The sequence below is a fragment of the Pelodiscus sinensis genome, chromosome 16 (assembly GCF_052426305.1).
Source record: "Pelodiscus sinensis isolate ZL-2025 chromosome 16, ASM5242630v1, whole genome shotgun sequence".
NCBI lineage: Eukaryota > Metazoa > Chordata > Testudines > Trionychidae > Pelodiscus > Pelodiscus sinensis.
In genome coordinates, this window is record NC_143067.1 from 7891158 (window position 1) to 7918438 (window position 27281).

At 52.1% G+C, this 27281-nt stretch overlaps 1 protein-coding gene across 4 annotated transcripts; it reads right to left on the bottom strand.

Annotated features, from left to right (window-relative positions):
* Nucleotides 1–1989: 1989 nt before the first annotated feature.
* LOC142818678 (neuropeptide Y receptor type 2-like) lies at nucleotides 1990–27281 on the bottom strand. 4 transcript variants are annotated; one of them, XM_089769464.1, is made up of 3 exons: nucleotides 27164–27244; nucleotides 14875–14986; nucleotides 1990–3972 (listed from the first exon to the last, which is right to left on the bottom strand). In XM_089769464.1, the coding sequence occupies exon 3, from the start codon at nucleotides 3924–3926 to the stop codon at nucleotides 2763–2765; it is 1164 nt and encodes a 387-aa protein (XP_089625590.1). In that variant the 5' UTR covers nucleotides 3927–3972; nucleotides 14875–14986; nucleotides 27164–27244; the 3' UTR covers nucleotides 1990–2762. The 4 variants fall into 4 exon arrangements, 1 of the variants encoding a protein (XP_089625590.1); XR_016346942.1 differs by lacking the exons at nucleotides 1990–3972; nucleotides 14875–14986 and adding exons at nucleotides 16697–18541; nucleotides 26894–27067 and having other exon boundaries at nucleotides 27164–27281; XR_012896265.2 differs by lacking the exons at nucleotides 1990–3972; nucleotides 14875–14986 and adding exons at nucleotides 23145–23334; nucleotides 26894–27067 and having other exon boundaries at nucleotides 27164–27281.

Here is a 27281-nt window from a genome sequence, read left to right on the forward strand (position 1 = left end):
AGCAGATGCCAGAGCAACATGGCAGTCAGCTCCACTCCGCCATACTGCCCTCTTCTGGCCCATTGTGCTCAGCTTCTCTGGAGCACCAGGAAGCAGAGTGCCCCAGCCCCAGGATGCTCCAGTTCCCACTGCTGTGGAGAAGTGGGGTGCAGCAGGCTGGGAGAGGGTGGCACAGCAGGGGGGAGCAGGCTGCCAGGCTGCTCTGGCTCCCAACATCTGTGTGGTGAGTGCAGGAGGGAGCGACCTGAGGAAGGGATGGGATGGGGCCTTTGGCTGGGGGATTGCCCTGGTCCCGAGGCCTGGAGCACTGTGCGGGTTGTCCCTGGCCCCGAGCCCCCCTTGGTATAGCCCTGTACACAGTGATTTCCTTGGAAGATGATTCATAGAATGGACCAAGTGATTAAATAGCAACGGATTTTGCCAGATTATGATTAAAAGCATAATCCTGGTCCCTTCAAATTTAACTGGAAAGCTTCTTTTGACTTGAGTGGACCAGGATTCAGACATTAGAAACACAGGAAGGAGCAATTTGTGTCTTGCTTTCTTTGTCCTGTCTGTGTTTGCACCTTTATAAAGAAGATATCCCTATTAGCCAAGCACCGGACCTTGAATCCATGAGGAGAATCCCTGTTTGTTCCTAAGCACTCAAAGGCCAGGTCTACGCTAGACCCGGAAGGTCATCTTAAGGTATGCAACTGGAGTCAGCTTACCTTAATCCGTGCTTGGCACCATCTTCACTGTGGAAGGCTTCCCTTACTCCTCACAACTGCCAGAAGTACCAATGCCAACCAGAGCCGCCTTCAGCGTTCGATTTAGTGGGTCTTCACTAGACCCACTAAATCAAATGCCAGAAAATCAATCTCCAGTGCAGCAAGTGGCGATGTGCCCTGAGATTTAGAAAATCATGTGGTTTGATTTAGAAAATCTGCCACCAGCCAGATTTTTATGACAATTATTCATAACAATGCCAGCATCGCCAGACACTCTGGCCAAGCACATAAATGACGTCTTGTTGCCATAACTTGGAGTGCAATGGTCTCTCTATTTGGAAAGAATAATGGGCCAGCTATGCACTTTCTTATACCTCCTTGGAGCCAGGGTTAAATTAATGCAAACAATAGGAGCAATGAAAAGACTGGGGGAAACTAATCAAATGTGGCAGCAAAAAGCTTAACTGAGGAGCAAGCGTGGCTGGAGCCTGGTCAAGATGGGAAGGAGGTAGGAAAATGGGACCCACAAATAAGTCATTTAGCAGTTCTCCTTCCCCAAGCTTCCCAGGACTCCAGTCTTGATGGACCTACGATCTGATCCAACATGGCAAATCTTATATTCCTGTGGTCTTTCATCCTCCTCTCATTTGTTTTTCTTTGTTCCACTGTAGACTTACAAATCTAATTTTTTTTTAATTAGGAGGTATGTCAAGTCCCTTTTCCGGGGTTCTGGAGAGTTACTTTCCACTCTGCTGAACACTAACTTCAAATGACACAAATGACGAGCTGTTAAGATCACGGTGGCAATCAAGTCTCCTTTGATGGGAAAGCTAAAAATACGCTTCTCCAGCTGATGCAGCCTGAAAGAGGAAAATGTAGGGGCTGGTTGAAAAGAATAGATCTTTTTCTGTATGGCTGCCCTGCACGTAAATACAGGGACAGGCATGGTGGGTGGGTTACCAGGCTATTTCTGCCTTCCGAACTAGAACATTTACATGCACTCTAAATCTGAACTTGAACAGACCGTACCCTAATTAAAATGTGTCATTGTTTATGGGGCATTAGTAAATAGGGTTATTGCGAAGGGCCCTCCAAGAGTGAGCCATACAGTTCCCTCAATGATCAGTGGTTCAGGACATTGAAGAAGGAAGCCCATATCTCAGAGTTTGGATAAACACAACATTGTCAGTAGTCCTCAACCAGGAGCTGAAATGACGCACACAGGGGTTGTGATCTGCCAGAATCACAGTTGCGCCCCTCTCTTCATATTTGCCCTTGATCTGCCAACACCCAGCTAACTAAACACAGCTTGTGTTGCCTAGTGTCCCCACTAAATCCTTGGCCAAACTAAGCAGTCGTGGAGCTAACTACCAATTACCCTGCTGCCACTACTCAGCCTTTTTTGATATAAGCAGCTCCTGTTAAAGGCAATGTAGGACCAGCATCCCATCTGCCATGGCTGGAAATGTGAAATCACAGGGCAGGTTTATGTGCTGCATGGCTTCCCCTTTCAGCTGCTCAACCCTGCTTGTCTAAGACTGACTCTGAGGTTAGCAGTGGTAAGCAGAGTCCTAAATGATTTTGTTTCTAGGATAAAGTGGAATAGGGAGGAAAGAATCAGGAACTGGAGGAAGAGATATAAATAATAGCACTTACATACCAGATACAAGAATATATTTAATGTGCCCCAGGCTCAGTCGATTCCATATTGGTGGTGGAATTCAGTGAATGGAAGCTTTTGCACAGCACACAGCAGAAGAGAATTCCCTCCTTTTTTAAATGGAAATATCCTTCGTATAACGCATTTCATGTTTACGTACAAACAAACTGCTCTCTGTGCCTGTGGCCAGGAAAGCACAGAAACTTAACCAAGATAGAACGGACGGTACACCCAGTTGATGGTTTTGATAGATGAAGCAGGTTCTTCCATTTAGCCACGGTAGCAAGAATATTTTGGCCACACAATATTTGCCTCCAAAAGTTGTCAGTCCCGGGAAGAGGCGTTCAGGGTCGATCAGTCTCTGCCCCGGCGGATAATGGGTTTTTCCATTTCTATACCTCCGTCGGCAACTGCCCATTGCCGGCAGAGTGCTTGATGCTGCCGTTCAGAGTGTTGGCCTTGAAGGTATAAGACCGGCGTCTAACGGAACCGTCAGTGTAGATGCTCTCAGGCTTGTTCTGGCAGCTGAAGAACATGAGGAACCCGTTCCGGTAGTTCTTGTTCATCCAGCCATAGAGGAAGGGGTTTACAAATGTGGAGCACATGGCCACTACGTGGAAGACGGTGTAAAGGAGTTTGTACTCATGGAAGATGAGCACCAAATCCAAGTCGATGGCAAGCTGGAAGATGTGGAAGGGGAGCCAGCAAACGGCAAACACCACCACCACCATCACGAGCATTTTTGTCGTCTTCTTTCTCCGGCATTGGCTTTCGTTGCTGGAGGTGGGGCTGATATGATTTTTCAGCTTGAACCAGATCCTGATGTAGGCATAGCAAATAATGGCCAGCGGAAGGATGTACTGCAGAAGGAGCATGGAAAGGCTGTAAATGGTGGCATCTCTGTTATTTCCAGAAGGCCACTTCTCAGAACAGACGGCTATTCTGAGGTTGATAGATGGGATTTCCTCATACCGGTACTCTCTGAAGATGGCCAGCGGGCCGGCCAGTACCGCACCTGCCAGCCACGTAGTGGCTATGATTGTGAAACTGAGCCTCCTGGAGATCCTGCTGTCCAAGTGGAAAACAATGCATCTGTACCTATCCAGAGCTATCACGGTTAAGGTGAGGGTGGACACGTGGACACTCAAAGCTTGGGCATAAGGGACCAGATGACACAGAGCGGCCCCAAACTTCCACTCATCCAGCAGTGTGTATACCAAGGTGAAAGGCAAACAGAGAGTGTCCACCATGAGGTCAGCCAGGGCCAGGTTAGCAATGAAGAAGTTGGTGACAGTCCTCATGGTTTTATATTTCACTATTGTGTAGATCACTAAGGAGTTGCCGATGAATCCTAGCAGAATGATTAGGGAGTAAGCTGCGATCAGTATGACCTGGACTCCCAGGATGTTGGTACTGTCCATCATGATGCCGCTGGAACCTTGGAGACCCTGGCTGGGTGTGACGATGCCCTTGGAGTGCCAGCCTCGGGGAAGTTTCTCATCCAGGGCCAGCTCCTCCATCAGCAGGGTGCTGTTGGCTTGCGTCAGCAGCCTCATGCCTGGTTTGTCCTGTCAGGAGGCAGGGAGGCCTGTAACGTCGCCTCTGGAATGGGAAAAGGGAAAGAGTAAAATGGAGACCATGTCAGACAGCAGGGCCGCTTCAAGCATCTAGAGACACCCTGGCATATTCAGCTTGGCATTGCAAATGAAGCAGCAGCAGCAGTGATGTTTCATTGTCTTTTCCCTACTCCCTGCTCAACTTGGGATTCCTAGACATTGTTGCAATGGCCACTCAGGATATGTCTAGACTGCGTCCTTCTGTCGGCTGAGGGATGCAGATTAGGCAGGTGGACATTGCAAATGAAGCGGGGATTTAAATATCCCACGCTTCATTTGCATAAAAATGGCCACTGCTTTTTGCCGATGCAGCACTTTGTCAGCAAAAAGCCACAGTCTAGAGGGGGATCGGTCGAGAAAGAAAGCCTTTTTCGACAGATCCCTTATGCCTCGTGCAAGGAGGTTTACAGGATCTGTCAAAAAAGGGTTTTTTTCTCAGCAGATCCCCCTCTAGACTGCCGCTTTTTGCCGACAAAGTGCGGTGGTGGAAAAAAAGCGGTGGCCATTTTTATGCAAATGAAGCACAGGATATTTAAATCCCGTGCTTCATTTGCAATGTCGACCTGCCTAATCTGCATCCCTCTGCTGACAGAGGGATGCAGTCTAGACATACCTTCAGAGGGATAATGTGAATCCTCATTAGACTTTATTTTAAAGTTACTCTGAAAATTCCTACTAGCCCACCAGGGACTGGCCAGCGCCCGTTCCACTTCCCAAATGAGTTTTTCAGATTTCATTCATTTGAAAGTGAATTTTCTTTTAACAAAACAGACAACCCTTCCACTTGCCATGCGGATGCGATCAAGACAGGGCTCAGCTTACAGTACCACATCTGCTGGCTCTGCCTACTGAGGCCTGTTAGGCCCCTGCAGTGGTTTTCAAAATGGTTAGCCCAGGCAGAGAAAAACGGGGCTGGAGCCTGTGGTACTGTTTCACCCAACCGTTGTCTAAGGGTGAATTGGCATCCTCCAATATCATGTCTGAGGAACAGCAGTGTGACACACAAGAATGGAGGCAATCAAATATTGTCGTTCAGTAAACCACCAGCTTCATGTACAAAGGAATGTGTCCAGGTGGCATATCTCGGGTTGTGCACTAGCCCTTCATGTGAGAATGAGCATCTGAGCTGTTCTTGCCTGTCTGAGCATCGGAGCAGGAAAAGGCCACTGTTAGCTAGTACTAGAGACATGATCTAGGCGAGTATTTAGTTGCATGCAAAAAGGAGAGTCTAAGGCATGTCTACAGAGCAGGACAAAAGCTGAAATAAGCTGCACAACTTGAGCTGCGTCAATTGCGTAGCTTGAGTCGAAATAGCTTATTTGGGCTTTTGGTGCTGTCTACACAGCAGGAACTCTGAGGAAGAGCACCCTTCCTTCGACTTCCCTTACTCCTCGTGAAATGCAGGTTACAGGAGTCTGCGTTAGAAGTCCTCCAGCTCCACATTACTCTGACATGATGTTGAAATAACTGCTTGTTGTATAGATGCGGACTATGTAATTTTGGAATAACATGAGTTATTCCGAAATAACACTGCTGTGTAGACATACCCTGAGGCTTTCTCTACCAGAGGTAACTAGAACCAGTCTGGTTCTACAAGAACCAGAGTAGAACCCTACTCTGAATGGGGTTAGATGGAGCACTCGCTGACCTTCTGCAGGACTGACCTCAGCATGAGAATGCGTGTCCGCCAGAGGTGCAAATGGGCAGGAATGCCGAACATGAACAAGCTGCCGCCAGTTTATGCATGAGTATCCAAGCGTGAACAAGCATCTGAATGTGACACACAAGAATAAGAATCCCAATGTGAATAAGCCTTGCACCCCAGCTAGGTGTGTGAGCTCAAACTTCACCCGCGAAAGTGCCTCTGGTCTTATTGTACGTGATGACACAGAGCCAATCCAACTCCGTAAGCTAATGCTGCGATCACGCTACGAGAATGCTACCGTGGCAGGGTTTTATTCAGTACATACCAGCAGCATAAAATTCAACACAGCTATTAAATCCCCCCAGCTGAGAAGTGAAAAATGGGGTGAGCCGTGTTCACACTCTCCCCTGCTGAGACCCAAATGTGGGGCCAAGATCCAAGAATCATGCTGGAACAAAGGGCTGGTTAGGAAAACAGATCAGCTGCGTTGCATAAATAAGATTCTGTGCAAATTTGCCGTGTGGCTTTTCTACTCAGAATCATTTCCAGTAGAGTGACAGGGTGTTAATCCCGCTCATCTCAGGGAAATGAAATATGGGCCCAAAAGAAAGAGCTCAGGCTTGGAGGCGGGGCCCGTGCATGGCATCCTATCATCCTCCTTTCACATGAATTGGTCCCACTTCTGCATTTGTGTCTACAGGAACAGGCTGCTCCTGGGCCGCTCCACAGCTCCCGGCCTGACAGCCACAGATGCAGGGAATTCAGAACAGTCCCGAGGAAGGGGGGACTCTGAGTTATGAAGTGAAATGTGCATTGATTTCAGCTGGTTCCCTAAACAAGTGGAAGAAAACAATGGCCAGCACAATGGCAAATGAGGTTGCAGTGATCTGCTGCAATGCATAATAATTAGCGCTGCGTTCGCTTATCTCTCCTCAGAGCCAGGATCCCTGCTCCCTTTGGGAATCTGTCCTGATGGCTGCAAAGCTGTGCTGCCCGGGAAGTGCAGGGAAAGGAGAACGGCCTAATTTAGACTGGTCCCAGCTGTGCGCACCTTTGCGCTCTGTGTTTTTATTGGCGTTTACAACTTTGGCACCGGTGGCTCGGCTGCCGGCGCTGGTTTGTGAGGCAGAGGTGCGGGGCCACATTCTCCTCTCCGCGGAGCCGGGTGTCAGCGATGCTGCCCTGGTAGGACCAAGAGGGGGGTGATTCTCTGCCTTCAGAGCATTTTCTCATCGAGGCAAAAGTGGTGCACCCACAGAGTGAATTCTGAACAGCCTCAGGCGAGGGAGAAAGAATGGGCAAGGGTGTGGACACCAGCCTCACCCTGGGAAAATTCTGGTTCAATGTCCCCTTCTGCGACAGGCTCCCTGGACCAATTTCTTAGCCTCTCTGCATTTCAGTTCCAGGGCTGTACACAAAGAGGTCAAGCACCTGCTTTGCCATCAAGGGGACTAGTGGGTTGTGCCCACGAAAGTCCATGATGCCATCTGCATGTTTTGTTAGTCTCTCAGGTGCTGCAACTTAGGCTAGGGAGGGACTCGCTTGAGGTCCCTCCTTCATCTCAGTGGGCTGCAAGACTGGCATAACCAGGCCGGTCTCCTGAGACAGGGCAGTTTTGCTCCCTGCGCTTGCCTGCCTAGAATTTACGGGGGGCACCGATTGAACCGTCAGGGTGCCGTGACCGGTTGCAGAGTGAACTCCCGGCTCTCACAGTCAGTGCTGCGTGCAAGCAGAACCCACCTCACTTCGTGCACCCTCGCTTTACCTGCCTGTCACTTCAGTAACACCGGGAGGAAAAAATCTACGCGGATGGGAAGCAGCAAAATCTGGCAACCCTGCACAGGGGCAACGGTAAAACAATGTGTCGCAGGCCACACATGGAACCCTTATGTGCCGCAGGTTCCCCCAGCTGCTCTCCAGGCTGCGAGGGGCTCACATCCTATGTCAATGGGGGCCATATCTAAGGCGGGCGAGATCAGAAGGAAGGGTAATCACACGCCACGGGGGGAAGGTAACACCCACATTCAGCTGGAGGAGAGACAGGAAAGTAATGAAGGTGAGAAGGCCGTGCCGAAGGTAACATGAGATTCGGGGGAGGGGCAAAGGCAGGCATAGGTGACTGGCGCATACAGGGGGTAGGGGTGCGGGTAGGGCCAGGCAAAGGAAAAGGGCCCATTTAGCAATCAAATGGTGCAGGGTGACCACACCTGGCACTAGTAGCGTCTACTAAATTCTCACCACCTGACCCCAGGCCTACGGGCACGTCTGTTGGAACCATCCTCTTCTCCCAGCAGGAGGCTGTGGGCCCCATTAACTAAACCAGCGCAAACCCTCGGGCCACCAGCGCCTCCCTCTCACACAAATGGAAGCCGGCGTGGCGGCCTGCAGCTCCAAGCAGGGAGGAGTTGGGCCCTGGGGAACGTATCGATCAGCGCACGAAGGAAATGCTGAGAGACACCGTTTGTGGCACAAGCCTCCATGGAAACAAAGCTGCCGATCAATGGGCAGCGTGCTGCAGCGGTGACCCAGCGCCGCTGCTTCCCTGCTGTCCAGGAAGCCGCTCCAGCCCGCGGCCCTCCTCCGGGAACCGGCGCTGGGCTGAGCCGAAGTCAGAGCGAGGAGGGGCGAGCAGAGTTCCTGTTCAAAGACTGGTGCGGAACAGACTGAAAGAGGGGCGTGTTTCCACGGCCGATTTCCTTGGCTTCCTCAGGGCTGCCCATCCTGCCCCATCCTCATCCGACGAGCTATCTAGCCACAAGTCTCGGCATCATCCCGAGCCCAGGCGCTTCCCTCTCTCTTTTTCCCACAACAGCTGCCAACTGGCTGCAGAGTTTGCTATTTAAAACCAAGCTATTTTCTTTAGTGGGAGACTGGTGATAAAAACAACCTGGGGGCCGCCAGAAACATAACAGTCATTAGGGCTGTTTGGCTTCAACCATAAAAGGTCTTAATGGACTTTTGCTTTTCAAAGGGCAATAATTAAAAACCAGTTAAGGGATTTTAGTTAAGAAGCAAAACCGCAATAGATTCATGCACTTTACGGCCAGACGGGATCGCAAGGGCCATCTAGTCTGACCTCCTGCACATCGCAAGCCAGAGAACCTCACTCAGCCTCTCCAATAAGAGACCCCGACTGCTGGCTGAGTTACTGAAGTTCTCAAAACATGATTTTAAAATATGACATTACAGAGAATCCACCATTTACTGTAGTTCAAACCAGCAATTGCCCCAGGCTGCAGAGGAAGGGGGAAAAAACACTAGTGGGTGACCCCAAGCTTATTTGGGCTGCTTCTAATTTTGACAGCTCATGCACCGAGGTTCATCCCAATGGGAAATCAAACTTTTGAGTTACAGCCCCCTTAAATTTGTACTGAGATGTGGGAGTCAGGGTCAGGCCAGCCAATGGGAGCAGGGGGCTAAGGAGCAACTGCCCCGAGGCCCACTGATTCAAAGGGACCTACAGCAATGGTGGCCAGAGTTCCAGGCCCTTTAAATCGCCGCCGGAGCACCGTTCCACGTGCTCTGCACAACTTTGAGGGCTGGCTGCTCTGGCCCCGCCCCTTCCACTTGAGGCCTTGCCCCTTCCAGTGGTACATAGCCGGCCACCCCCACACCTTGCCTGGGGCTCACGGAAGCTGCCGGCCCTCCTGGTTGGGGTACCAAGCTGCCCAAATCCTAGAGTCCTAGCAAAGCTGTGAGGAGAAATGGAGAGCTCTCAAGAGCTAGGAACTGCTTTTGTGGGAATGGAGCCATAGCAGTGCTGGCAAGTGGGATGGCAGAAGCAGAAACACTCCCGTTTGCTGTGCGGCCCTCTGCTACGGTAAACATCTGGGAACATGCTTGTGACAGGGCGCTCGCCCTGCACTGGCCCTTTAAGGGCAGACCCCGGCCGGAACCAGGGCCAGGGAGATTAGCCCAGCTGAGGCTGTACTAGTCCATTAGGGCCCAGCTGGGCGCTATAATAGAGGACGGGCTGCTGTTGTGAGAGGGGAAGCAGTGAGAACCTGGCTGCTGAGGGAGGAGGAGGCTCCCTGGAGCTAGGGCAGGGCTGGGGGAGGCCAGGCAGGGCTAGGGGAGCTCTGGCCAGCAAATCCTCAGACTGCAGGGCTTGAAAGAAGGCCCGATGGAGGAACATCAACCCCCGGAAGGGGGGCTCAGAGACAGACTTGGGCACTGCCGGAGGGCAGTGTGGCGAAGAGTACGCCGCAGCCGGGAATAAAGAGGGGAGACACCACCCCAGCGAAGGCACCCTACCTGCCAAGGGAGCCAATTCCGGAGGACAGACGGCAGGGGGGTTCCGGTGGTGAGTGTACCCCCTCACAATGCTTAAGGGCCTTGTGCCTCTGACAGGGGAGTTATTTAGGTCTGTTCCACGGCTGAGATGAAACCGACGCCATCTCTGTCTTTTCCAAGGCAGAGTCATGCTGGGGAAGACCTGTGGTCTGCCGGGAACACGAGGTAACCTCGTGGGTAGAGAGATACGCCCAGCTGTCTGCGAGGGGAGTGTGCTTCGCAAAGGGAGAGGCACAGGTCAAGTCTCCTCAGTGACCCAGGCCCTTGCTCACCATCTGAGCTCTGCCTGATTTTCAAAGGTGCTGAAAAGCCACAAATCCCACCAAAGTCACTGGGAACTGCTTGTGCTCAGCCCCTTGGGTACCCGAACCCCACTAGTGTCATGTACAGCACTGCTGGGGTTGCGTAAGAGCCCTGTATGGGGATGCTTCCTGGTTCATCCTCTGCTTCAGAGAAGACCTGGCACGCAGACTGGAAACCATAGTCCAAAGGGGAGAGAGACTACCCCAGCAAGAAGAACTTAGATGTTGGATGTCTCCACCCATAGGTGCTACAATCTACCTTCTGCCCGTAGGGGAATGTGGGAGGGTGAGACTGGGCAGTGGCTTTTAGTGGCTGCACCCCAGTTCTCAAGACAGGACAGGACAAGACTGAGGATGAGATAGAAGGGGAAAAAAGCAAACATCATTCTGGGCTGCATTAATGGGAGTGTTGTGAGTAAGACACGAGAAGTCATTCTTCCGCTCTAGTCTGCGCTGATTGGGCCTCAGCTGGAGTATTGTGGGGCACCACATTTCAAGAAAGATGTGGAGAAATTGGAGAGGGTCCAGAGCAGAGCAACAAAAATGATGAAAGGTCTAGAGAACATGACCTGTGAGGGAAGACTGAAGGAACTGGGCTTGTTTAGTTTGGAAAGGAGAAGACTGAGAGGGGACATGATAGCAGCTTTCAATTATCTAAAAGGGTGCTATAAGGAGCAGGGAGAAAAATTGTTCTCCATGGCCGCTGATGGTAGCACAAGAAGCAATGGGCTTAAATTGTAGCAAGGGAGGTTTAGGTTGGACATTAGGTTGAAAAAACTTCCTACCTGTCAGGTGGTTAAGCACTGGAATAAATTGCCTAGGGAGGTTGTGGAATCTCCATCTCTGGAGATATTGAAGAGCAGGTTAGATAATCATCTGTCAGGAATGATCTAGACAGTGCTTGGTCCTGCCATGAGGGCAGGGGACTGGACTTGATGACCTCTCGAGGTCCCTTCCAGTTCTAGCGTTCTATGATTCTATGACTCCGTTCTACATGGCAACCCCAGCCTGACATCCATTCGGGGAATCCATCAGGTCTGCAGCCACAGTCCACTCCAGTTGTCACTGAAATCCAGTTCTGGAACATTCAGGCTACGTCTAGACTGGCATGATTTTCCGAAAATGCTTTTAACAGAAAACTTTTCCGTTAAAAGCATTTTCGGAAAAGCACGTCTAGCTTGGCAGGATGCTTTTTCGCAAAAGCACTTTTTGCGGAAAAGCGTCCGTGGCCAATCTAGACGCGGTTTTCTGCAAAAAAGCCCCGATCACCATTTTCCATTTTCCTCGTTCCATGAGGCGTACAGCTAGTTCAGATAGGAAGCCTAATCCGAACTAGCTAATTCGTGCCGCGTGTAGCACGCAGTCCGAACTAGCCGGCATTTAAAAATGGCGCCGGACGGCTTTATGCAAACGAAGCCTGGGAAACTCAAATCCCGGGCTTCATTTGCAACTCCGCATGACTACATCACCCCCCCTAGTTCGAACTTGGGGGGTAGTATAGACATACCCTAAGTCTCGTACTAACAAGGTTCGAGAAAGCAACCATGGGGACTGACTGTGGAGGACAGCAGTTGTGCTGGGTTATGGCTTGACAGCGGAGCTGAAGTAGCAGTGAACTCCTGTCGTAGGCCTTTGGAGCAAGACAGCAGCCTCCAGAGACGGTGGGAGCTGAAAAGGAGCTCAAGAAGATTGAGGGGATCGAGCCTGGAGGGGGAGAAAGATGCACCAGTCGTGTTTCAGTTTTGTTCGTCATTCTGAGTTCCACTTAGGAGCTGGAGGAGTGTCTCTGCACGTGCTGCTCTGCAAAGGAAGTGTAAACTAAATCTGTGCTGCCGGCAGGCAAGGGTTTCCAAAAGACCAACCCGGAGAAGCTAGTTTGGAGCAGGATTTTCCTTCTCTCAGAAGGGGGCTGAACTGTAAGTGTGACCTGGCTGAGGCACCCAGAAGAACTCAACTGCAGGACCAAATTGGCCACCACAAGGCAGTTCTGGAGGGGAAAAGAATCCCTGCAATTCTTCAGCCTGACGAGATGGGGTGCTGGGGAGCACAGCCCACGAGACGGGAGACATACAGCTCCCCCCGCCCCATACTAGCCACCTGGATGGTTTGACTCCGACCTATGGATTGTTTTGGAGCGGCCAGGCAGAGCGTTGCATGGCTCTGACAGGCAGGAGAGGGGCAATGGCAGAGGGCATCTCCTGAAAAATGAGGCAGTTGGACAGAGCTGGAGACAGAGAGGTCGTGTCTCTCCCTCGGGAGATGGAAAACAGAGCTGTTTAATTAAAGCATGGCGCAGTGAGATTAGGGTGGCTCCTGCCAGCAGTTTCTGAGCCAGAGGGGACAAAGGGAGCAGAGAGAGGATAATGAGAAGGGCCGCCTTTAGAGCAAAGGTCCTCTGGGGTCACAAGCCTCTCGCCATTAGGTTTAAAGCAGGAAGGGGTTGGGACCTGGAGCCAGACTCTTCTCCTTGCTTCCCATCTGATTAATATTGCGCTGCTCTTTTGGCAACTGGCTTGAGGCCTGAGGAATCAAAGGGCTGCCAATAACTCCCTTATGTTCATGCACCTGGTAATGGTCCTGTTGCTGCTATGACCTTTCCCCCGAGGGCTCAGACCCAAACTGATCCATCGGGTCAAATAAAGAGAGTTGACTTAGGACTTGGACTGAACCAATGCCTGGAAAGGACTAAACCAACTCTCCCTTTGCCTGCTTCCGACAGACTTCACGGTGACCGCGGGAGGAGAGACAGCAAGGCCCCTGCAAGAGCTGGATATGTCCTTCCTTGGGCAACACCAGGGACACATTGTGACCCGCACGACAGGGGGACCTTGGGGTCTGAGCCCCTCTCTGTCCTCCAAAAAGTATGTAGCAAAAACGGGCTAGGTTTCTGCTGTCCTCACTTAGACATAGGAACTGCCAGAGCTGATCAGACACCTGAACCATGTCGTCCAGCATCCTGGCTCCAAGACTGGCCAGGAGCAGAAGGTCTTTAGTGGAAAGAGGTGAGTGTATGTGACAGAGAGAATCATCTGATCTTGGAGGAACACAAAGCCCCATGTTGTATAGACCCGTGATAGGGCTTCCTGGAGAGAGGAGAGCATGGGGGACAGAGAGGAAAATCTAGAGAAATCAGGCTGCGGCAGAAAGAGAAGCAACACTCTGAAGCCAGAGGATCCAAGAGCGCCATCAGGCGGCTGCTTCCCCAGCCCTGTGGCACCTCCTGTGCTCAGAAGGGCCCAAGTTTGACTCTGAAAGCTCTGGGAAAGGCCACTCCAGCCAGGCAGTAGCACAGTCCCTTGTCACTTCAGGACTGAGCCCCTGGCTGGAGGAGAGAGGTTAAACCAAGCCTGGGACAATAGCACTAAAACAGCCCAAAGCAATGACGGGGTCCAGAGTTGAGTCATCCCAGGAACTCCTGTCTCCGCATGGGAACCGGCAGGCTCCTAGCATGGTGCGTTCACATTTTCACGTGAGGGCGCTTCCCAGGAGCAGAAGTTTCTGCAGGAAATGGTCCATTGAGGGAGCTCCCAGCTTCTACTTGGATCAGAAGTCAAGAAGCAATAGGTGGGGATAGAGAGCAATGGTTGCAAAGGATGCACCTCGCTAATTCTCCCCCATAGAAGACCCAGCAGGGAATGGGGGAGGAACAGCTTCATCCCCTAGCTGTCCCCAACCCCGTGGAGAATGAGAAAGGGGCTGGCATTCCCCTTACGGACCTGGAAGCCTGGAGCAGAACTGCCTCCAACATTGCCATGGGGCAAAGATTGGCTGGGCATGGGGAGGTGGATTCCTGGCGTGCTTTTTTCTCTGCACCAGCTCTGGGGGACTGCAGGAGGTGAGAGAAGGGAGGTGCTGGTTGTGTGCCAGGGTCCCGCTGTGGGTCGGGGAGTGTGTGGCCTGATTCTGCGGCGGGAGTGAGGGGTGACCCCCAGCAGATAATGGAGGAGACAACCCCCAAAGAGAAAGTGGGAGAGAGAAACAACAACCCTGCTCCCACCCAACCTGTTGGAAGCACTTCGCTTCTGGTGCGACACAGCTGAGGAGCAGATGGCCAAGAGCCTATTCCAGCCCAGGGAGGCGCAACCACTCTTAAAACCAATATGCAACAAGGGAGGAAAGAGAGCAACCCCGACTTATCACTGTGCATCCAGCCTCCGCAGCTAACTGAGCAGAGCCACTGGGAGTGACAGCAGCATGGCAGAAGCATGTTCCTATGTAAATGACAATGGAAGCCAGTAGAAAGGAGGTTTCTATCAGAGGATGCAGGGAAAGATTTATAGGAGGGAGCAGAATGTCTTAGGCAGGAGCTCATTATATCTACACCTGCTATCACTTCCACAGATCTCCCCTTCCCTCCCTGCCCAGCACCCCTGCTTCTTTCCCCTCTTCTCTCTGAGCATCCTGGCCCCAGACTCCCTGCTTCTGCTCAGGAACATTGCAAAACTCCTGTCAGTGGTGCTTGCATGCGCCTTCTTAATTCCATCTCTCAATGCCGCCACCACCTGAGATCAATCCCCGGGATGCTGCTGCTTAAACTCTGCCCTGGGAAAAATATCCCGAATCTCCACCATGCCCCAAGAACGAGCCCTTCTGGCAAATGCAAGAGCAGTCTCTGAATTCAGAAATGAAAGCACACAAAGCCACGTACCTGGTGTTACCGTCTCATTGCTGGTTGGGATGGGGCTCCGTCCTTTCCACTTTCTCTCCGTGCGGCTCAACCTATTGCAAGCAGAATTAAAGCACCTCTCTCAAACTAACTCCTGGAAAACAAAACGAAACACACACACAAAATCATGTGGACGACTGGACTCCTGGAATGTGCTTTATCCCGGAGGAACGGTCTGACATGCCAGCCTACAGGGCGAGGAGCTTCCTCCGGGAGCGTGACTGACAATCCCTGCCACACTAAGCTGGATGCTCCGTTAGATACTGAATGAGAGAAAGAAGAGGGAGTGCGTGTGTTTTAACAAACAGGAAAGGAAAGGGGGAGGGAGCCTGCTGCTGCCGTTCATACGTTGTTCAGCCACTGAGGGGCTTCTTGCAGTGGAGGAGAGGAGAATCTGAAATGTTCCATCACAGCACCTTTCTATCCCCGGGAGAGGCAGAGCAGTCTAGTGGTTAGGCCTGTGGCTGGGGAATCAGACAAGGAGGATTCTGCTCCTGACTTCTTGTGGGATCTTGAGCAAGTGTCATTTTGCGTGCTCTGCGCCTGTTTTGCCTATTTCCATGGCGAGCACGTTGGGCCTGGAACTATACCCCCTCCTCTGTGTTCGGACAGGGCCTAGTACAATCGGGCAGGTGTTTATGTGCTAAATAAGGATAGTCTGAAATGGCAGTAGCCCAGCGATGAAAGTAACTTAAAATTTCTTACAGGCTATTGCAACCCAGGTCCCTGCCAGCTCCCTGACAGCTTTTGCCGCAGCTCAGACAGCTCTTGCCACTTCCTTTCACCACATGGCAACAGCTCGTCCCTTCTCAGAAGCTGGAACGAGGAAGCCAAATGAGCCTTCCTGGTGCTGTCCAAACTGAACATCCCTGCCTCCAGGAGCTGACGGGCTAGTGCGGCTGTGTCTACATTAGTACAACAGGCGTTGGCGGGGGGTTGGTGAAGTTACATTTTCTGTTCTTTTTTGGAATCATAAAACCCATCAGGGCTTGTAGTAAGATGAAGGCCTATAACATAAGCCCACGTAGCACAGTCCTGGTCAGGCCTGAGGTCTAGCTAATAATGGACAAAACAAGGCTAAAGCAAAGGTAAAGCTGTGAGCAAGAGCAGGCCACTGATGACAGAACTTGGCACAAACAGGGCTGAGAGTGCAAAACACTAACTGGTAATAGGCCCAAGTGCAGAACAATAATTGGTACTGGTCATAAGTTGAGATCATATAGTACCGCCACCCAACGACGGATATAGGGCAGGGCGAGCAGGGTGGCTGCCCCGGGCCCCGCGCTTCCAGAGGCCCTGCGCATGTGCCGTGGCGCCATGGTGCATGCAACGTGTCAAAGGAGGAGGGGCGTGAAATTGTGCTGCCCGGGGCCACCACCTCATTAAAAAAAGACCTTGGTACCCACTCCTCACAGATGCAGACCCAGGTTCTAAAGGGTCTAAAATGACAGCATGATGGATAAAGATGCTCTAATCCAGTCGTCCCCAACCTTTAGGGGCTGCCGGGTGCCTGGGGGTGGGGCCACTCACGTGCCGGGTGCCGAGGCCGCACATGCGCCCTGGGGCGGGGCCGTCCATGTGCCGCACTCCTGGGGCCGGCACCGCTCCTGTGCCGCGTACCCACGGGCAGGGACGCTGATACACCGCGCACCATTGTGGGACGGGTTCGTATGGCGCCCCAGCTGGGGCTCTGGCAGGCTGCGCTTCCTCTCTCTGGTCAGCTGTGGAGAATCAGGCACCGAAGAGCATCTATGTAGTGTCTGCTCAGACAGGTCCAGGGTGCTAAGTGGGCCACTGTAGCCAGGGAAGGGAAAAGGGGGGGGGGGGGTAAACCATGGCCAAACAGAAAGGAAAGACCAACCATGGCCGTGAGTCTGTCCGAGTGACCTACCCCTGCCAAGCAGTCCGTAAATGGATGTGCGGGGTGGATGCTAACCAAGGCGTTCTGTAGAGCCCTGCAATATAATCACAGGACTCTTCCAGCAATGTACTAGACCGTCGTACCCAAAGGCCTGGGCACCCTAGCAAAAATATAGCACGGAACAGTAATAAATACAGTGTCGGGAGAGACAGGCCTAGTCCCCACTGGCTGCTGCTCCAGGCTGAGGTGCAATCATTTTCCAGTCCTAAGGATGATGTTTATTCCCCTCGGGCCCCGGGCAGGGTGCAGACGTGACAGGCAAAGCTTTTCATCAGACCTGTGCTATACACAGCACACCCGAAGGCTCCCATTCAGGAATCAGGCCACCCACTCGCTCTGTCCAGGGCTGGAGGGCAGCGCTGCTCTCCAATGTAGGCATCCCTTGATGGCCCCCAGTCAGCATCAGCCAATGCTGCTTGCTGAACCGTTTCTGCTTCCCAAGGGCAGGAGAGGAGATAAGGCAGACGAGTGACACTGGGTGCGTTGCCTTGATGTGTGCTGTATCGCTCTGCGGTTTGCCATCTGCCGGTTGTTACACCTGCCCAGGGCATTGGAAGGCGTCAGGCAGGCAGGCGCTAGTGGAAGCAGGAGGGAGCTACGGCAGCATTATTCCTGTTCACAGCCTTGGGTGGGATTTCAGGACAGGACGGCACACTGGAGACTAGCAAAGGGTCTTTCCTCTGACAGTGCCGAGAAGGATACTTAAGCACTGAAACTGGTTACCTAGGGAGGTTGTGTCACCCGTGCAGGGGGCGGATTGAGACGCCTGTCAGGGACAGTCTAGGTGTACTTAATTCTGCCTCAGCGGGAGATGATAGATTAGATGACCTCTTGAGGTCACTCCTGCCATTTATTTGTGAGATTCTATATGGCCCCCTCACCACTTAGTTTCTAAGCACCTGCCCCTCACAGTCTTCCATGTGTGTAGCTTACAATACAGATGGGGAACGGACGCGCAGAGAGACTAAGTGACTTGCCCAGGTCACACAGGATGTCAGTGGCAAAGCAGAAACTAAGTCCTTCAAATCCTAGGCAGGTCCAAACCATGGAACCATCCTTCCTTTGCCTGCCATTTCCTTTCTTCAAAGTCTCTTGAGTTCAGGACCGGGCTCAGTTTTAGCTGTATCAAAAAACCACAACCAAAGGGACGGCTTGAATTCCCAGCTAGCTGGGTGAAGAGAAGCAGCAGGTTAGCCCCCTTAAACAGAGGAGCCTTACACTGGGCCAGAGTCTCTCAGCTGTTCCCTTTGGAGATAATGAATCAGGTGATCACATCCCAGAAGGGGAAAGTAATGGAGAGTGAGTGATGCTTAATATCCTGAGTCTCTTCCTTTAGGCAGGAGAAAGTCCGAATCCAGCAACAAGAATGTCTCGTCTGGCAAGAGATTCTTGCTCCTCGTGCCTCAGATCGGAGCTCTTCGCTAAGATCCCCCTTGGCAGTCACGAGACGGCTACGAATCAGGCTGCCCCCCAGCAACATCCTTCTGTGCCTGGTGCTGGCAGGGTGCAGCTCAGAGCTCCGGGGTGAGCTCCTTCCATTTCTGGCATGTTGTGTTGCAATATCGCGGCCGAGTGGATGCCAGCAAATATTAACACCTTGTCTCAGGCCAAAGAAACTGAGCTCTTTTTAATGGGACTTTGGATTAATCAGCGTAACTGTCTGTGCTTGCTTCTCTCCCGCAGCTCGGATGGGTCCCAGAAGACGGGTCAGCACCAACGCTTAGATGCCTGCAAGTATTAACGAAGATTCTTTTGGGACATGGGGTCACTTTGCCAGTGCGGCAGCCCGAGGCCTCTCCTCTCCCAGAGCTAAACCAGAGTCGCTGCGCTATGGCCCCGTCTCCCCCAGGAGAAGGGGCTGCAGAGCACTGGAGGAGGCATCGCTTGGGCATAGCTGCTGACGTGGCTGCTTTCTGTGTCGGCCTGTGTCCACGGATCATTACCCTGGCAAATGGAAGAAACCCTGCGAAATAGAAGGCTCCTGTCACTACAGAGTGCAGTCCGCCGCTGATGTAGGCTAGGTCGGGGTGTGCTGCCCTCCTCATCCCACCAGGAGCGGGCTGGGTTGTGTGAGCTGAGTATGGGATTGCTCTGTGGCACATCACAGCCTGTTGCCAGGGACTCATCCTGGGGTTGTATGTGTGGCCCTCTCCATCCAGTTAGTAAAGGCCAGACCTGCGTCTAACTGGTGTCCATCCAGACTCGCCCTCTGCTTCAGGACTCTGCTGTGGCTCCTCAGAGCCTGCGTCACGCTGCGGGGAAGGTGCCAGAGAGGCTACAGCTATGTAAGGATCAGAGGGCACGTGGCATTCCCCTGTGCATCGGGCATAGAGTGCATCCCTCACACCCGCATCCCTCACACCCATCTCCCATGTATCCCTCACACCCGCCTCCCTCACACTCGCGTCCCATGTATCCCTCACACCCGCCTCCCTCACACCTGCATCCCATGCATCCCTCACACCCACATCTCTCACACTCCGCCTCCCTCACACCCGCATCCCTGCATCTCTCATGCCTGCCTCCCTCACACCCGCATCCCATACATCCCTCACACCTGCATCTCTCACACCCACATCCCTCACACCCGCCTCCCTCACATCCACATCCCATGCATCGCTCACACCCGCATCCAATGCATCCCTCACACCTGCATCTCTCACACCCGCCTCCCTCATACCCACCTCCCTCATGCCCGCATCCAATGCATCCCTCACACCTGCATCTCTCACACCCGCCTCCCTCACACCTGCATCCCATACATCCCTCACACCTGCATATCTCACACCTGCATCTCTCACACTCTGCCTCCGTCACACCCGTCTCCCACGTATCCCTCACACCCGCCTCCCTGACACCTGTCTCCCATGTATCCCTCACACCCGCCTCCCTCACACCCGCATCCAATGCATCCCTCACACCTGCATCTCTCACACCTGCATCCCTCACACCTGCATCTCTCACACCCGCCTCCCTCATACCCACCTCCCTTATGCCCGCATCCAATGCATCCCTCACACCCTGCATCTCTCACACCCGCCTCCCTCACACCTGCATCCCTGCATCTCTCACACCTGCATCTCTCACACCTGCATCTCTCACACCTGCATCCCTCACACCCGTCTCCCATGTATCCCTCACACCCGCCTCCCTCACACCCACATCCCATACATCCCTCACACCCGCCTCCCTCACAACTGCATCCCATGCATCCCTCACAACCGCATCTCTCACACCCCACCTCCCTCACACTAGCATCCCTGCATCTCTCATGCCTGCCTCCTACACACCTGCATCCCATACATCACTCACACCTGCATCTCTCACACCCACATCCCTCACACCCGCCTCCCTCACACCCGCATCTCTGCATCTCTCATGCCTGCCTGCCTCACACCCGCATCCCATACATCCCTCACACCTGCATCTCTCACACCCGCATCCCTCACACCCGTCTCCCTCATACCTGCATCCCATGCATCCCTCACACCTGCATCTCTCACACCCGCATCCCTCACACCCGCATCCCTGCATCTCTCATGCCTGCCTCCCTCACACCCGCATCCCATACATCCCTCACACCTGCATCTCTCACACCCACATCCCTCACACCCGCCTCCCTCACATCCACATCCAATGCATCCCTCACACCTGCATCTCTCACACCCGCCTCCCTCACACCTGCATCCCTGCATCTCTCATGCCCGCCTCCCTCACACCCGAATCCCATACATCCCTCACACCTGCTTCCCGCACACCCGCATCCCATGCATCCCTCACACCCGCATCTCTCACACCCCGCCTCCCTCATACCCGCATCCCTGCATCTCTCATGCCTGCCTCCCTCACACCCACATCCCTGCATCTCTCATGCCTGCCTCCCTCACACCCGCATCTCTCACAGCCACATTCCTGCATCTCTCACGCCTGCATCCCGTGCTGCCCTGCCAGTGCTAGCGGGTATCCCATGGGCTGGGCCATGGCGCTCCTGCCACATACAGACAGGACCCTCTAGGGCTGTGAACAGCTTGCCACTCTGTGCACCTGCCACACTGCAGCTCAGAAGGCCCTAAAAAGCAGCCCCTGCTCCACATGACTGGAGTCACCCTCCACAGCTGTCGCCTGGTTCAGGGCTGGCCTGGCAGTGAGCAAAGCAGACCCCCCCATTGCTGTCCCACTCTTCCCCGAGATGGCTGCCCTGTCTAAGGTGGCCCCCAGTTAGCCATACCTCCTTGCACAGACCCTGTCCCCACAGCCTGGCTCTCCTTGCTGCACAGCAGGCCTGGGCTTCCTGCCAGCCTACCTAATCTCTCCATGCCATACAGTGATTAGTACTGGATTTGTGTGCAGGCAGCAAAGTGCTGAGACACCAGCTGGACCTGGAGCTTCTAATTAGTTCAAGGAACCACTGGGCCGAGAGCCACTCACCTTCCTCACGTGATCAGTGGGAGCCTGGGGAACGATTTGCTGTCAACTCCCCTGCATTTTTCAAGGCTGGCTCAACTTCCAGTGCAGCAGGGTCTGCCATGGCCTGGCCCATGTGCAGAGCCTCGATGTCTCTACTGGGAAAGAGCTGGAGGTACCAAGTCAACCGGTCTCCACATCACTCCTCTCTCGGAGGAGACTCAGAGCTTCAGACGCCTGTTGTTAGGCACCTAAATATCTTTGCTCTGGGCCAAACTACCTAGGCAGGTATGGTCCTTGCTCGGAAAACCAGCCAGCTCCTCCAAGAGTTTCCCCCCAGGAAGCCTGCTTGGCTGTGGGCAAACTTCTTGGCTGCCCTTACCTAGATCCTGATACCGTGGGTGCTCTGGGGCTGAAGCACCCACAGGGACTTAGTGGGTGCCCAGCACCCATCAGCCGCCAAGCTCCCCTCTCTGCCCCCATTGTCCCAGTGCCTCCCACCCACCGGTGGCCCTGCTGATCCACTCCTCCCCCTCCCAGCCCCTTGTTTTGCAGTGTACAGAGGCTCCAGGAGGAAGTGAGGATGTGGCATGCTTTGGGGCAGAGGGTGGAAAGAGATGGGGTTGGGGGCGGGGTGGGGGACGAGATTTGGGGGAAGAGGTGGAGTGGGGCGGGAGAGTGGGATCAAGCTACCCCAGTACGTACACAACAATAGCTCAGGCTCTCTTGTAACCAGAGCCTAGGTGGGAGGAGTAACCAGGAAACACCTTTTGTCGGGGAATCCGAATAAAAGAGGAGGCGGAGCTGCCTGCAGGGCTGGGACCAGTTGCTAGGAGCGTGGGCTTTCTCTGCTAGGGGTTGCCAGATGGTCTCCCAAAAAATACCGAACACCCGGGATTTTTTCGTTGAGCAAAAAAAAAAAAAGGAAAACGCAGGATAAGCGGCGATCGCAACCCCGCCTCCCAGCCTGGGAGTCCCAGCCGGGAGGCGGGGCCACCATCGGCACTGGGAGCCTGTGATTGCGCAGAAGCCTGACAGGGGCGGGGTGAGTGGGGACTCCCAACCACGCCCCCTGCCCCCGCCAGGCTTCTGCGCAATCACAGGGTCCCAGCGCCGATCGTGGCCCCGCCTTCCAGCCGCTCCCCCCGCCCACGCCAGGCTTCCGTCTGGTGCACAGCTGGAAAAATCAGAGAATATCGGACATTGCACGTGTCCAGTATTCTCTGATTTTTTTAACCGGACAAAGAGCGCAAATACCAGACTGTCCGGTAGAATACCAGACACCTGGCAACCCTATTCTCGGCAGGTGAAGGATGCAGGGAGGGGGTCCAGGATACTGGCTGTAGGCCCTCTCTCCCCAAGTTGGATTGTACTGACAGCTTCTGGTTCCTGTGTTAACAGCAAGTCTTTGCTCCTCTGTGTCCCTGTCAATGAATAAACCGTCTGTTCTACTTGCTGGCTGAGAGTCACATCTGGCTGTGGATGGGGCTGTAGGGCCCACTGACTCCCCCACACTCCGCAACACCATCAGAGCATTGACATTCTGGAGCAGCCTTCCAAGGGGAGAAGTGGGTGCAAAAAACTGGCCTGGTTTCAAGACTGAGCTTGAAAGTTTATGGAGAGGTTAGTATGATGAGACTTCCTATAATAGCATGTAGCAGATCTGGGATTGCTAGTAGGAAATATCCCCAGTAGCTTGAGATGGGTGCTAGATAGAGAGGGTTCCATGTCACTAAGCAAATACTTTCCCGGGTGTCTGTCTGGTGGGTCTTACCAACATGCTTCAGGGTCTGACTAATTTCCCTATTTGGGGTCAGGAAGGAATTTTCTCTGAGTCAGATTGGCAGAGTCCTGGAGAGTTTTCACTTTCCTCAGTTGCAGAAGGGGCATAGGTCACTAGCAGATTTAAATTAAAATAAATGGTGGATTCTCTGTAATCTGAAGACTTTAAATCATGATCTGAGGACTTCAGTAACTAAGACAGAAGTTAGAGGTTTGAACGAGTGATGTTGTGTAGCCTGTACTATGCAGGAAATCAGATTAGAACATCATGATGGCCCCTTCTGGCCTTAAAGTCTGTGCATGTGAAGCAAATTCTGGGTCTCACTTTCCTGCAACTAAGAAAAAACATTTTATCAGTTATTCTCCCTGAGAGGAATCTGTCACACAGTGCTTGTTACCAAGGCTCCCAGACTCCTGTTTCCTCACTCAGCTGGAGCTAGGAGCAGCAGTGACACACACTTAAAAAGCAGCATTTCATTTTAAAAGCAGCTGTTTGATTCCATATGCATGGGACTAAATTGTCTAAAAGGTTCATTAGTGTGGTTTGAAAGCTGCGCTTTGTGGATCAGAGATGGAGACAACACCACATGCAATGGCACAAAAAGCCAATTTTCCCTTTTGAACGCCACTGGCCACAGGTGCCATAAATGTGGTAGTCTCAGCCAAGTATCTCTCACGTAAATCACCTCCAGGAACGTGGTGGAAGGATATGTGGTGTCTGTCCACCCTCCACATTTGGAGTTCTCTGTAATTCCTTTTACTGCAAGTTCCAGGATCAGAAAAACCAGTGTCATAATTTCAGAGAAAGGCTCTTGCTGGAAGAGATGAATGCTCAGATCCCACAGTGATGGGCACCGTATGAGAACCTAGCTCGATGGGAGAGGCTTGCAAGTCGTTCTGCTTCACTGAAAGTGACAGCAGGCAGAGGAGATGAGTCCATCTTCGGTGACTTTGCAAAGGAGCCAGTACAGAGCAAAGCATAGAGAAACAGATTGGCAAAGATTTGTAGCCAATGGAAGAGCCAGCTTTGCTTTGTCCATTACTGCCTGTGCCAGGGCATTTGCCCTGCACTGGCCTTTTAAGGGCAAAACCCCAGCCCTGAGTGAGGGCTGAGAGTGAAGCCCCAGATGAGGCAGCTCTGGCTAATGAGCGCCCAGCTGGGGGCTATATAAAGAAGGACTCCCAGTGGTAGGTGGGTTTTGGGGCTGGGCTCCTGCTCCCTGGAGAAGGAGACCGGGACCTGACTGTTGGGGGCGGGGGCGGCTTCTGGAAGGGCGGGCGGGCGGGTGGGCGGGCAGGCAGGCAGGCAGGCAGGCTCTGGCCAACCAAGCTCCCAGGCTGCAGGGCTTGGAGCAAGGCCTGAAGCTACTGGGGCTGCAAGGGAAAGCCATGGTAGGCAGGGGTAGCAGGTTCACACCCCTTAGCCAGTGATGAGTGGCCATTCCAGACTGCAGTCTGCCCCTGAGGCAGGGGCTAGATGAAGACTGGCAATGGGTCACTGAGGCAAGGTGGGTGCAGGGGAGCTGGGTGTTCCCTGGGAGCAGAACTGGGGGCTTCTGGGGAGGGGAGGACCCTGTAGTTTGAAGTGCAGTAAACCCCCCTCCTCTCCCCCCCCCCGGGAGGGGAGCTCAGACACTGGCGTGGATGCTGCTGGAGGGCAGTGTCCTGAAGAGGATGCCGTGGTCAAAGAGAAACAAGGAGAAATGCTACCAAATGGGAGGTGTCTAACCAGCCAAACAAGCTAATTCCCAGGGCTGAAGGTGCTATGGTGGTGAGATTGCCCTCAGTGATAAGAATGGCCATACTGGGTCAGACCAAAGGTCCAGCTAACTCAGTCTCCTGTCTGCTGACAGTGGCCAATGCCAGGTGCCCTGGAGTGAATGAAAAGAACAGGCAATTATCAAGTGGTCCCTCCCGTGTCATCCATTTCTAGCATTGGATAAACAGGGATGCAATTCCTACCCATCCTGGCTTGTAGCCATGGATGGACAAATTCATGGAGGATAGATCTAGTTCTTTTTTGAACCCTGTTAAAGTCCTGGTCTTCACAACATCCTCTGGCAAAGAGTTCCACAGGTTGGCTGTGTGCTGCATGAAGAAATACTTCCTTTTGTTTGTTTGAAACTTGCTGCCTATTAATTTCATTTGGTGACCCTTAGTTCTTATGTTATGGGAACAAGTAAATGGCTTTTCCTTATTCACTTTCTCCATACCTCTTCATGATTTTATAACCTTTATTATATCTCCACGTCTAGTCTTCCCTTTTTTAAGCTGAAAAGTCCCAGTCCTTTTAAATTGGCACAAATCAGTCTAACTCAGCAGACCTCACCTGTTCATAACAGCTAAGGATCTGGCTCTCGGATCTCTTTCAGACCTACAAAATGTACTCAGTTGCACTGGTGTTAGCCCATGCTTTCATCTTCAGTGAAGCAAAATAGCAGCAACTGGATTGATCCATCCAGAATACCTCTCTTGTTTAGGTTCTTATTGCCCATCAGTGTGATGTCTGAGCACCCATCTGTTTCAGCAAGAGCCTTAGCAGAGAAGTCAGCAGAGTTGATTCCAGACACATACAAGAATTCAGACTTTGGCCCACTCAGTTTAGCGGTCAGTTCCACAAGTTACCATGCTTAGAGCTTGCTAATAATGAATGGTGTTCATGTATATACCAAGCTGGCTTTCACAAAGGGCTAAGACTTTGTTGATAAGCTCTTGAGAGCAAGGACTTCATAGCGTGGCTGTACAGAAACAGTGTTGGGCAATAATAGAAGACACTGTGGGCAATAAGTTGTCTTGAGGGCACTGTTCAGTGGATAAAAGGATGGTTGGGTGGTTAGGGAATCAGCCTAGGACTTAGATCTTGGTTAAATTCCCTTTTGCCTCAGTGGTAAAATGGGGTATGACACTTGTGCCTCCATATTTTTATAAAAATGTGTCCTTGACTATGAATATACATAACTCAAATATGCTTCATGCAAACTGGGGGCATGTAACCTATCATTGGAGAACTTGTAATCCCTTGTATGTGCATATTCTGTTTGTGTGCATGTATCATTTTTGCATATGAAATTAGAATTATGAAAAAAGGCCCATTTATATATCTACATGTGCTAACAAAGGCCATTATCAGTACTCAAGGAACTTAATGGACTAGTGCTCAAGGCAATGATATGTGAACAGTCTTGTTTTTCATGTAAGTTTGAATTGTGGTTGGTCCTGCAAAGACATGTGACCATGCCACCTGGTGCTGAAATCCATCTTGAATTTTTGTACTTTTCCACAGGGGTGGGGAAAATTAAAGATTTCCAACCCTGAGGAAATTCTAAGGAATGGGATGCAAATAATGATTGTCTTGAGCTGGCTTTGTAGCTGCTCCCTACCCTGATCAGATACATGAAAACACCTGGATATAAGATCTCTAAGAACAGGGGTCGAGAGAAGCTGATAGGGCCAGAGAGAAAAGATTAGCTCTGGCCTGAAAAGGACTTTACCTGAAATTATGGTAAAGTGTGGTACCTGAAGAACTAGAGTGAAAAATTACCATTTGTAACAACTTCTCTTAGTATGTTATGCGTAGCTGGCATGTTTTGTTTTATTTTGTTTATATTGATCGGCCTGTTACCATTTGCAACCACTTAAATCCTGCTTCTTATACTTAATAAAATCACTTACATTAGGTTTAATAAATTATTGTTACCCAAGGGAACCAATAGCTGTGCATAGCTCTCTTTCACTGATTAAGGGGGTGAATATATTACACATTCACTAGGTATAAAAGTTACACTTAATGAGATATATTTATTTGGGATTTTGGTCCTATCGGGGGGTATACACCTGGGTGCTGTATCAAGTCTCTGTGACTGAACCTTCCCAGAGTTAAGCTGTTCTCTATACCTGTGTTGCTCTGCTGGGGAGGCTTTTACCCCAATTCCGTGCCATTGCTGGGGGAGACCGGAGCTGCTGGCTCAGCAGAACAGGGAGTGGGGCACCCCAAAGGGCAGGTAGGTGGGCTCAGTGGTATGATCAGCTCATGAAGAGACAGCCTCAAGGGGATCTGTGTGAGCCAACCTATCACACGGGATATAAAGATATTTCATGTACCTCACCCAACTACTGTGAGGTGCTCAGATATTTCTATGGGTCCTAGAAGGATAGATAATATACCTGTGCAGTTCCTCTGTGATTTTTCATGATTGTTGTTGCCACCTCAAAGCCACAGGCATTAAAGTCTAGATCTTGACTTCCTGGCCCTAATCCTCCTGGTTGATGACCTGTGCTCAAC

What these genes read in the sequence shown, in the direction of transcription:
- LOC142818678 (XM_089769464.1), bottom strand. Translation starts at nt 3,926, where the DNA reads ATGAGGCTGCTGACGCAAGCCAACAGCACCCTGCTGATGGAGGAGCTG.